The 12,051-nt window shown below is 38.0% G+C and overlaps 1 protein-coding gene across 1 annotated transcript in view; it reads left to right on the forward strand.

Annotated features, from left to right (window-relative positions):
• The window catches only part of LOC126235590 (Down syndrome cell adhesion molecule homolog), a 45,098-nt gene extending 44,536 nt beyond the window's left edge, over window positions 1–562 (forward strand). Inside the window, exon 3 of the mRNA XM_049944303.1 lies at window positions 480–562. Coding sequence (XP_049800260.1) covers window positions 480–562 — 83 coding nt within the window. The remainder of the gene's footprint in view (window positions 1–479) is intronic.
• Window positions 563–12,051: the final 11,489 nt, after the last annotated feature.

A 12,051-nucleotide genomic window follows, 5' to 3' on the forward strand; every position in this document is an offset into this window, starting at 1 on the left:
AGTCACAACAGAACTTCTTCCAGACCAACTGACAAAACTAATCTTGTTTTTGCACATCAGTCCTCATAATATTCTCGTATGCACACTTCAGGGCTGTTGGCATACTTCCACGGCAGCATGTCATACTCCAAAGAGACACCAGTTCTGCACTCAAGCAGGTATTTCTTCTCACCTCACCTATTCAAATCGCCTCAAATGCCATCCCACACTTAAGATATATGTCTTCTCCAAATACTTCACATGCACATAAAAATAAGGAGACTGAAAATATCTGTGGATTACATTTATCCAATTTCTGCTTCTAGCATCATCCTTTGGTAAGAACTACAGAGGAATGCGGATCATTGTCTTAGAGTCGTGCCAGACAGACACTCACATAAAGCTTTTGACTACAGCCTTCATCAGCAAAAGAGGAGCACTCACCATTCATAAGTTCGAGCAAGGACACCTCATACACATGTGACTGCCAACTCCGGCAGCTTGGACTGGAATTGCATTTGAAATCAACTTGGCTAGCAATTTTTCTAGCTTAGGAATTACATACAGGCCTAAATACAACTGAGAATCAATACTAACTTTTAAATCACCACATAATATAATTTCCCTATTTATTTTCTGAATGACTATCAATTGTGTTCCCTACAGACTTGAAAATACAGATGAGATGACCTCTAAACTTTGCAACCTGTCCAATTTTGCCGTAAATTGTTCTCACATTCGAGTCCCACTAGACCTGCCCCACAGAGCTTTGGTGCTTCTGTTTATTTTAATGGTTTTTGCATCTCAAAATTCACAGCTCACCCAAAGTTCAGAAACCTGTTTGTTCCCTGAATGGGATTTTGCTAGAGACTAGATTAACTTGGTATTCAATCCAGAACCCAAAAATAGTGAATGCATCCAACCCAAGAATGTCAGTAACTGCATAGAAATTCACCACTAAAGAAGGCTAAGTTTCCTATACTTAGCTGAGAACATTGTTTGGCCCTGTAATGGGATTCACTGGTTGTCATGCATCATCACTCAGTGCTGCGGGCAGCAATACAGTAGCGCTTGTTGTTGTTCTACAACTGTGGAAAGTGCTTGTCACAGCTGGTGTCGTGGGATGCCATAATCTGCACAAGATTTATTTGGGTTGGCCTTTTCGAATCATTGGCAATGACTTGGGGGAAATATCTGCATGAAACCATGGTAAATTAAACACTTTTTTATGTCTATATTTGCCAATGACGAGGAGAGTCATCACTTATTAAGTATTGTATCCAGCACCAACAGACTACCAAAGGGCCAAGTGCTCTGTGAAACAGATGATTCAATGTTAATTAATTGTCATAAGTTGATTGATGAACATACAGTCAATTACTGGAAAGATTTTGTACACTAATGTCAAACAAAACTTGTTCTAAAGCAGTAATTTAATTAGCTTCAGCAATTTTAAACACTTAACCCAATGTTGGATCAAATAATACTACAGCCGTTGTGCTGACATGTCTGGACAAATAAAGGCATCACAGAGTAGTGAACCACTTTAAGATGTACCACACTATTTGCACCCTTGTGTGCTAAACTTAGTATGTCTGCCGCACAAGATGCATATGTTTGCTTATTTTGCTGAATATACTTGATTAAATTTCAGTGTAGCTGATACAGTGTGGGATTGTTGACTGTAGTAATCCTTCAGCAAATCACAAATTTCAGTAAAGATCAAACGCAGGATCAGAGAGTGGCCATAGTCCAGAACCAATCCATACAATTTGCTACTTTTACATCTGATTTGGAAGTTGATTGTCATTGTGGATAATCCTGTTTTTGACTTTGTAGATCTAAACAATTCTAGGGAAGTGCTTCTGAACTGTTCTCTCAGATTCTGTAGCTACGGTGTTCATATTTTTACTACTGATCTTTTCCCAGCAACCTTTCCTTCAATTGTACTTTTACTACTAGGAAGATAGTAAAAGAGCTCTCAGACAGCTAGGTCAGGTATCTGACTTGTCATGCAATGGAGAACATAAGGGTGCAGATAAATTTTAGTATGTGGGGATGATTCGACTCCCCACTAGCTCGAGTATCAATAGAGAGAACACAATAGAGATATCCGGGTTCCAGGTGAGAGTGGCACAGCCGTTGTGGCAGGCACGTGAGGTGGCATGGCCCTCTGACTAGCGTTTACCAATATACTGCAGCCCAGCAATCGCATCTAGTCTCTCGCTAGTCACTGAGGTCTTACATATGTGCTATTGGATAGCAGTGTGTTTTGATCTTGACTGATTAATGTTTTATGATTTGGTCTTTTTCCTGGATTGTGGCATATGCTTAGACAAATCGGCTACAATATGGAAATGTGTTGTTTGTTCAACTTCTGGTCTCTGTTGTCAGTCACCTTTGGAACTACCTGTTTCATTCCACCTGTCTCCTCATTACCAACAGTGCAAGTAATCTTAAAGTGTGTTTCTACCTACACAGAGTAGTAGCTCTCACTTGTTTCATTAGAACAAGTGAATGGCTGAGGGAGAGGCAATACACTATTCCTGTTGTCTTTGTAGTTGTTGTATCATGTGGATCAGCTGCTTTTTCAGTTCCATCTCCTGCTGCTGCTGTAATTCCAATTGCTGTTGCCTCAACTTTAAAAACTGAGGCACCATAAGCCATGATTGCACAGTGAATAATGTCCTTGTTTCCACTTTACTGTCCTACTGCACAGATTGCAAAAGTTCAGTATTGCTTGGCACATGAAGACTCAGTGACGGTTCGAACAAATGGGAGTTCTGTGTTGTTGGTAGTGATTAAATTCACACAGTGACTGGACAGCTGGAACCACAGCAGGGTCATTGTATGCACGCATCAGTTAAGAGTGAATACCAAAAGAGAGAAAACCTTAAAATAAGCAATAGTAGGGCATTGTATTAAATGGTGCAGCCTGAAATAATTATACAAAAGAGGCTGTACATGACCACACATTCATGTTTAAATATTGAAGTCCACCGGAGAGCATGCCCATTGTGCCCTCTGTGTGTGCCAGCCATGTACGTCAGACTCTTATGTGGATACTGCAGCTTGACAGGGAATTAAAATACTATCGGATACAAGTGGTAACAATTTTCTCTGTGTATTCAAAGATGTGCATACTTGGAAGGTGAACCATTCTGCACACACCCGTTGCACTGATGAAACACATCAGCTCACATGAGCAGCCATTTTATGGATGGGTGCATCACATTCTCTCATGCCAAAATGCGTCCTCTTTCAAACTCTATGGGGCATCCAGCATCTCTGCTCAAGTCACACTGATCCATTTATCTTCAATTTATAGAGAAAACGAGAGCCACAGGCACATTTTACCAGTAGCTGATGTTACACTGCAACATCGATGTTGAACGTGAACTTGCAGGCCGACACGGTTCAAGTGCTAATCTTTCCTGTAGAACGTACTAATGTACATGTCCTGTGAATATGAATATCATACCTCTAGTCATTCAAGGTGTTCTGTTTTTTCTTATCATGAGTGTACTTTGTGGTAAAAAAAAGCAGTAACATATTTAATACTCCTCTTTGTGATTTATGAACCAGCCATTTGCAAGGGAAGATGGAAATTTAGAGCAGTGAATCTGGGGTTATGGCAATTAATATTGGTTGCTGTGTGGCATAAAGTGTTGCATTAGCCTCAGACATGCTGTAATGTAAGATTTGTGGCATGAGATTATATATTAGCAGGAGGACAAATTTTGAGAATATTAAAAACCTACGTCTTCTCCTGCGAGAGCACTTACCATTATACGGTTTTTAGTGTAAAAATTTAATGAACGCCATTTTATCCTCTTCTCCTCTTACTTTTCTAAATTATTATAGAGGATATTTGAGTATTCAGTTAGTTTTTACCCAAGTACAATTTAATTTAAGAATTTTATATGCAGATGTGCTAGGCTGCTTGCCTATTACTGTATGGATTTTAAGCCTTCTAATTGTGTACAGGGCATCCCATTAGGAAGGCCTAATATTAATGGATATGTCAAGAATGATCATTTGAAGCATAAAGTCAGCTAAACATGAGCTTTAAAATGCACACCTTAATAGCTATGAGCACAATTTCTTCTCTGATATTGTGAAACGAATGTCTTCCACAGCAAGCTCATTGCTTTCCACATTTGAGAAGTGGAAGTATGGAGCAAAACAAGAAAAAATGTCAAGTAAACATGGGATCTAAAGTGTACAAGAGCAATGGCAGTTGTTCATCTTCGCTACTCTGAAACACATCTCTTCTGCTGAACAAGTGCTCATAGCTCTTAAGCTATGCATTTTATAGTCCATTTTTACTAGATAATATTTTCTTGATTTGGTCCATACTATATCTCCTTCCAAAACATGGAAAGCAAGGAGCATGCAGTACAAGAGATTTGTTTCAGGCTAGCAAAGACGAACTAGTGCATGTAGCTCTTAACGTATGCATTTAAAGCCTTTGTTTACTAGACTGTTTTGCTTCGAATGGTCATTCCATCCATATTCCTGAATATTCACCATTCCTCCTGGCACACTCAGTATGAGTCAGGCTACTTTTGTGAGGAGACTGCAGACATTACCAAATTAGGTGGTGATTTACATTTGAGAGCACTGGATTTCATATTCCTGTTTGACCTTTCAGGCTTATGTATTGTGATTCTCCTTAATAATTTAAAGCAGGTGCCAAAACAGCTGCTTCAGTAAGTTTTCAGCTTATTCCTTTCTCTTTGTTTCACCAACTGAAAGAGATCTAAATTTCTAATAATACGACTTTTGGCAAAACACTGACATTCAAATTTCCTTTTATGATGATTTTTGCTGTTGAGCCATTAAAATGTCATCAATATGTGTTACTGCCTACACATTAGGGAAGCCCTTAAGAATTTTCAGGTAAGCCCTTAAGAATTTTCAAACAGTGTTAAAAAATAATCAGTCCTTTTTTCTGAAAGCCCATGTATTTTCTCCATTTCAAATGACCCATAATAATAGATCTAAAAGATAAGAATTTTAAGTGAAAATAGAAGTATTCTTTTTTAAAAAAAAAAATCTCACGAGATAGATAAGGATGCTTCGCAACTGCATACTGGTCAATAAATAAAGATTAAACAATAAAGAATAAACTAGTAAGAATTAAAAGCAGTGTGTCCTATAGAAACATTGCAACACTGACCCACAGATCACCACAGAGTGACCCAGAGTTCATCCCAGAGTAACCCAGAGAGCATCCCAGAGTGCCCGAGTGGGCTACAACACTAAGAAGAATCGCTTCTCGGCTTTTGGCAAGATCAATGTGTAGAAATAAATGACCCATTTAACCATTTTAACAATTCAGCACTCTGGCCCTAAGGACCATGCGATTCCGGCTGACCGCTGTGTGATCCTCTGCCACATGCATCATTCGAGTGCTGTGTGAAGTGTGTGGGGTCAGCACCACTGCCATCTCAGCCACTGTCAGCTTTCCATTACATATCCTCAGCTGGCATAATGAAGATGAGTGCACCCTGTTTCTGTGCTCTCACCAAGGACTGGTCCCTGTCACTACCAGGAACTGAATACAAGTCTACACTTGGTGTACATACCCGCTGACTTCTCAGCTATCGAGGCAGACGGTACCCTTAGAAACTGTTTACAAGAATGTTTTATCTGTGCTATAATTCTTATTTTAGTTTGATATTGCTTCTCAAGTTTGTACCATGTATATGAAGACGACTTTTAGGTTTTACTTATACTGAGCGAGATGATAAAGTGGTAAGACTTTGGACTCATTTTCAGGAGAGCGAACAGTCATCCAGATTTGGGTTTTTATGCTCTCCATAAACTGTTTGTCGTGAATGCCAGACTGTTTCACCTGATTTCCTTCCCAAATTCGAGCTTGTGCTGTATCTCCAATAACCTCGTTGTTGATAGGACATTAAACCCAACACTTCCTGACTCTTTTTCAATAACAGTCAAGTATATATTCTTAAACTATCTTCCTGCTTCTTGCATTGTTGCAGAACTGTTGAAAATGTACATCTACATCTGCATAGGTACTCCACAAATCCCCATAAGACGTGTGTGGTGAAGGATACTCTGTACCATTAATCGTTTCTGTTCCTGTTCCACTAGCAAACAGAGTGAGGAGAAAATGACTGTCTGCATGCCTCCATTTGAGCTCTAATGTTTTGTATCTTGTCTTTGTGGTCTTTATATGTGATATATGTTGGCGGCAGTAGAATCAGATGTCAGTCAGCTTCAAATGTCAGTTCTCTAAATTTGCTCAGTAGTGTTTCTCAAAAAGAACATCACATTCCCTCCAAGGATTCCAACTTGAGTTCCCAAAGCGTCTCTGTAACACTTACATGTTGTTCAAGCCTACTGCTAAAAATCTAGCAGTCCATCTCTGAATTGCTTTGATGTCTTCCTTCAATCCAACCTGTTATAGATCCCAAACGCTCGAGCAGTACTCAAGGATAGGTTGCACCAGTGCTGTTGTATATGCGGTCTCCTTTGCAGAAGAATCACACTTTCCTAAAATTCTCCCAATAAACCAAAGTCAACCATTCACCATTCTTAGCACAGTTCGCACATGCTAGTTACATTTCATATCGCTTTGCAACGTTATGCCTAGCTATTGAATTGACTTGACTGTGGCGAGCTGGACACTACTAATGCTGTATCCAAACATTACAGGTTTGTCCCTCTTACTCATTCAACGTACATTTTTCCACATTTAGAGCTAGCTGCCATTCATCACATCAATTAGAAATTTTGTTTAAGTTGTCTTGTATCTTTCTACAGCCACTCAACTTCGACATCTTACCGTGTACCACAGCATCATCAGGAGACAATTGCATATTGGTTCCCACCCTGTCAACCAAATCTTTTATGTATATAGAGAATAATAGTTGTCCTATCACACTTTCCTGAGGCACTCCTGACAGTACCCTCATTTCTGATGAGCATTCACTGTGCAGGACAACATACTGGGTTCTATTATTTAAGAAGTCTTCGAGCCAATCACATATCTGTGAATGTATTCCATATGCTCGTACCTTTGTTGACAGCCGGCAATGGTGCCCATGTCAAAAGCTGTCTGGAAATCTACAAATGTGGGCTCTGTCTATTGCCCTTCATCCATAGATCACAGTATATCGTGTGACAGAAGGGTAAGCTGAGTTTCGCACAAGTGGTTGCCTTCTAAAATTGTGCTGATTCATGGACAAAAGCTTCTTAGGCTCAAGAAAGTTTGTTATATTCTAACTGAGAATATGTTCAAGGATTCTACAGCAAACCTAAGTTAGGGATATTGGTCTGTAATTTTGTGAATATGTTCTTTTTCCTCTCTTATACGCAGGAGTCATCTGCATGTTTTTCCAGTCACTTGGGACTTTGTGCTGTAAGTTAGGTAAGGGGTCAGTGCCGTGGAGTATTCTTTATGAAATCAGATTGGAATTCCATCCAGACCTAGTGATTTATTTGCTTTCAAATCCTTCAGTTGTTTCTCCGTGCAGGGGGTGATTATTACTACGCCCACCATACAAGTGTGTGTCTGATGGTGAAATGAGGATATGTTTGCACGATTTTCCTGTGTGAATTATTTCTTGAACGTGAAATTCAAAACTTGGGCATTCGTTTTGCTACCTTCAACTGCCTCACTGGACTGGTCAATGAGGGCTGGTCAATGAGGGACTGATTGAAGCCTTAGACCTGCTTAGCGATTTTACATAGGACCAGAATTGAAAAACAGCATCACTATACCCTTTAGTAAAAGAGCTAATGTGACTTAAAAAATGCACTGTCGCTTCTGATACGAGAGAACATTTAATAATACTAAGAATAAGAATGGGCATAATCTGGAGTCTTAGAAAACTCGGTAATGAATATTTTTATGTAAAGGAACATATTCTGTATACTATGCTGAAAAGAATCTGCTTTTCTTCGTCTATTTTCCCATTTCCTTTCTGAATCCTCTCATTTGTATACCATAAAAGATATTCAAAGAATATTTGTGTAAACTACATTTACTGCATTTGGGTGCAAAGATAAATAAGTTTTATAGTTGTACAACACACAAATACGCTAAAAATATTTCATCATCTTTTGGACTTGCACGTGGAATATGATCAATTGCCATTTCAATATTTCAGCTGACAGCTTTTCAACCATTCACTAGGTGAGTCACTTCTAAGGTTTTTAAAAGACTTCACACAATGATATGAAGTAAATGGGCATGCTTCAGTCATATATTGCTGAAAGGTGGTCAGTCATGATATTGGGACAAGAATTAATAATATCCCGAATGCATGCCCAAAAAATGTTGGAATATTTGATCCACTAGAAACTTAAAGAAGCACAATGCAACATACAGTTTTCATGAGAGAAGTGCACTTCTTTTAAATTTACTGCACAACATTGGAATTTGTACCCGTGTGACATATTGATAGCAATTTTGTACACTAATCTCACAAGAATTTGTTGGCTTTTAAAGCTGAATTGTAAGTTATTTCAAGTGAGCTGAATTCGTGGTATGAATATGATTTGACTTTTCTTTTCCAGTTAATATTTACATTTCTGTGATGTGGTTTAGAAAATTTTGCAGGGGCATTCAGGGAGCACTGAGCGAATTTTCGAGTTCTGTTGAGAAGCTTACACTTTTGTCTTAGTTTGTAGTTGCATCAATGGATTTAAATATTGTCTTGCATTGGTGCCATATTCTATATTTTTTGATTTGTTTGTTTAACTATGTCATTGCTGCTAAAATTGTTCACTCATCACTCACTTAAACATTATTTGTTTACTTAGTGTCTCTCTGTAAGAGGATACTTTTTTTTTTTTTATGAGTTGCTCCTATGCCGTTTGATGTATTGCACAATTAATTGGTTAAGCCAGTTTCACTGGAGTGTGGATCTATGCAATATGTGCTATTTCCAGGTTGTTTCATAGAACATTTGAGAACTCATAAACATTAGAGACTATTATTAAAAGCTCAAGAACATTTGAGATTCGAGAACTTCTGTATCCCCCCCTCCCGAAAAATACATCAATGTGAAACAGATAGATGTTGACCACCATGATGTGTTGGCAACCACTTCCAACACTCATTTCTCCACAACCACATCACCTATAACCACACAAACTTTATAGTGCACAAAAGGGCTACCAAGGGTAATAACAGAAATCAGCTTCAACCACAAGCTCATTAAAATGTATTGCTTTCTGTTGTGTTCCATAAAGATAAGGTTTAAACCAATTGTAACAGATACCATGTACATCATAACAGCATAATTCTATAAGTCAAGAGGTCTTAGATGATTGGACAAATTCCCTACATTGCTTTGATTAGTGTGGTGTGCTAATATTTTTTGTAATGAAAAGTAGAACAACCTTCTATAAACAGGTACAAAATGTATGATTCAATGAAACCATACTGAAATCTATGATGATGTGTCCTACCTGTTCATCAAATATGGGTGCCTAGGAAACCTACTTTCTCAGATTACTGCGCAACAATTCAAGCAAATTGTGTTAATGAATTTTTATTACAGCAAGATAAATGACAATACTTAACTTTGGGAATTTACAATGGTGTGTCGCAAGCAATAAGCAACCAACAAAAATAAGAAAATCTCTTCAGTACACAACTCCTAATACAAGTGAAACAATACAGGTCCTAGCTCGCTGCTGTAGAGCTCGTACAATGATTAGTCTTCAACTGGGCCACGGCCAGGCAGTGCGATGCTTATGTTCTCTTCACTTAGAGACTGCTGCTGTCTCAGTGTCATCCTAGAGAGGGGTCGGTCAGCGTACTATTGGCTGACGTCCTCTTCACTGCCCTCTTTGCTCTACTGTTCTTGACTGCCATGCGGGCACTTGACTTTTACACCGGAACATATCCTCTGTGTGATTTGCTCTGTATAGAAATGTAAAGAGGAGAATTAGTGAACTTGAGCATTGAAACAGCAAAGTAATGATTGTAAATGATTCTGATCACTTTCTGTATTGTTGCGCACATGATAATGAAATCAGTTGTTTCATTTTGTTGTTAATGATGAGTACTGTTGCTGGACATTAGGATCAATGGTTGGTTAGTCCATGTTTCTGAAGTTAAGGCATGATTGGTTGATTAAAAGGGATGTCAGGATTTCATAGTATAAACAGGCATTTCTATTCTTAGAGGGTGTTAATTGCTTTTCCAGTTCCTGATGCAGCACCTCTTGATGTACAATGTACAGCACTTACTTCACAAAGTATCTTGGTTATGTGGTCCTCTCCACCAGCCACAGAAATAAATGGAATTTTGAAAGGCTATAAGGTCATTTACCATTCATTAGCAGACTGGAATGGTAAGTACAATAAACATATATATACGCTTGACATTGTTTCAGTCTGTGGGTCATATGAAAATCATATTATTCTTGAAGAATCAAGTTTAGCAAGATCGCTAGCAATTCTTTTTATTACCATAACCATTTCAACGGATCTACACTGTCATCATTGGATCTTGCTTATTTGACACTACATCACTATCTGACTTTCATTATTGTAACATGCAAGTGTAGCTAATAATGTTACAATGTCTGATGATGACAGCATAGATCTATATGAGCCACTGATAGTAATGATAAGAATTGAAGTGATCTTGGCAGACTTGATTCTTCATGAATAATAAACAGATTATATATGATTTTTAGAAAAAACTCATTACTGAGACTAAATTATTTGTGATTGTTATTTGAATTTCATGACAATGAGCTGTAGCATTATACAGAAGAAATGTACAATTATCTTGTAAAATGTAACTTATAAATAAGCAATGAAAAGTGAGATGCTGAAGATGAAGAGAGTTCTGAGTCTGAACTATACATGATAGCTGAACAAATTTACATTTGAATATAAACTAGCTATATCTTTGTAGCCTCTAAGAACATCTCCTGCAGTAGGGGATGAAACATTAGGCACAGAAACATGCCTTATGATGAATTCTAATGCTCATAAATCCAATGTTGTCAATGATCTATATAGTTCACATGTGTTTGCTCCACTTGGCAAATAGGAAATTTTTTCTGTCTTATACAGTCTCACTTTCATGGTAATTTTTCTGTTGATATCATAAGCAAATCAATCTTTGAATTCCTCAAGTACATGCTTCCGACATAGATTAAGATATCTCTAAATAACATAGCTGTTGAATTTTTCTTTTGGTTTGGCACAAAAGGTAATGTATACAGCTGAGGTTGTTCTGAACAGTCCATAGTATTTTTTACCACTGTGATTAAACATTTTCCATCTGCAAAAATTACTGTTCTGTTTGCTGTACGCTTCTGTGAATAGTGGCAGCTGTACAAGAAGCAGTCTGGAAGTAGTGTTTAATATACATGCCTGCTTTCTTTTTGACCAGCCAAAGGATGAATGTATTCTCAATCTCTGCCTGTTTTTTCTATCCAATTGGAGTAAATTTCTTGTTGTAGTAAGGTAGGTGCACCAAATAAGGTCATAGTCACCAATAACAACCCCCCCCCCCCCCTTAGTTTAGAAATTTCCAATCAAATCCATTGTATGGCAGGGCAGCACCTCATCATCATTACTTGGTTAATTTGTTGCTGAGTGTCATGACCTCACTTCTTCATTCATTTTGTTAGTAAGTGAATCTTTGACTAGATATCTCCAACCACAGTGATCTTCAGCTCTTCTTAATATTTGAAGTGGTACACTGGTAATCTTCTTTGCTTGATCCAACTATTTTATTGCTGCTCTTCCTCATGGTCTTCTGCCTTTGATTTTGCCTTGGAAGATGACTTTTTCCAAATTACCCCTTTTCTAAATTATTCCTTTTCCCTCTCAAAATGTGCCCAAGGAACTGTAAGTATCTTGGGTTGACATGGGAAGATAAACTTCTTGTGATGCTAAGTGTAGTAACCAGGTAATGCATTAAAGTTATCCAGGTAACACAAATATGGCTTTATTCATAAACGTCTGAATAATAATGAAAACAAGCCTCTCACAACTCCACAGTTAACAAGACAAAAGAATCGTACCAAAGGTGCAACACAAGTGATACTCAGAACAACTGGTGTGAGC

Source organism: Schistocerca nitens, chromosome 2, assembly GCF_023898315.1.
Source record: "Schistocerca nitens isolate TAMUIC-IGC-003100 chromosome 2, iqSchNite1.1, whole genome shotgun sequence".
NCBI lineage: Eukaryota > Metazoa > Arthropoda > Insecta > Orthoptera > Acrididae > Schistocerca > Schistocerca nitens.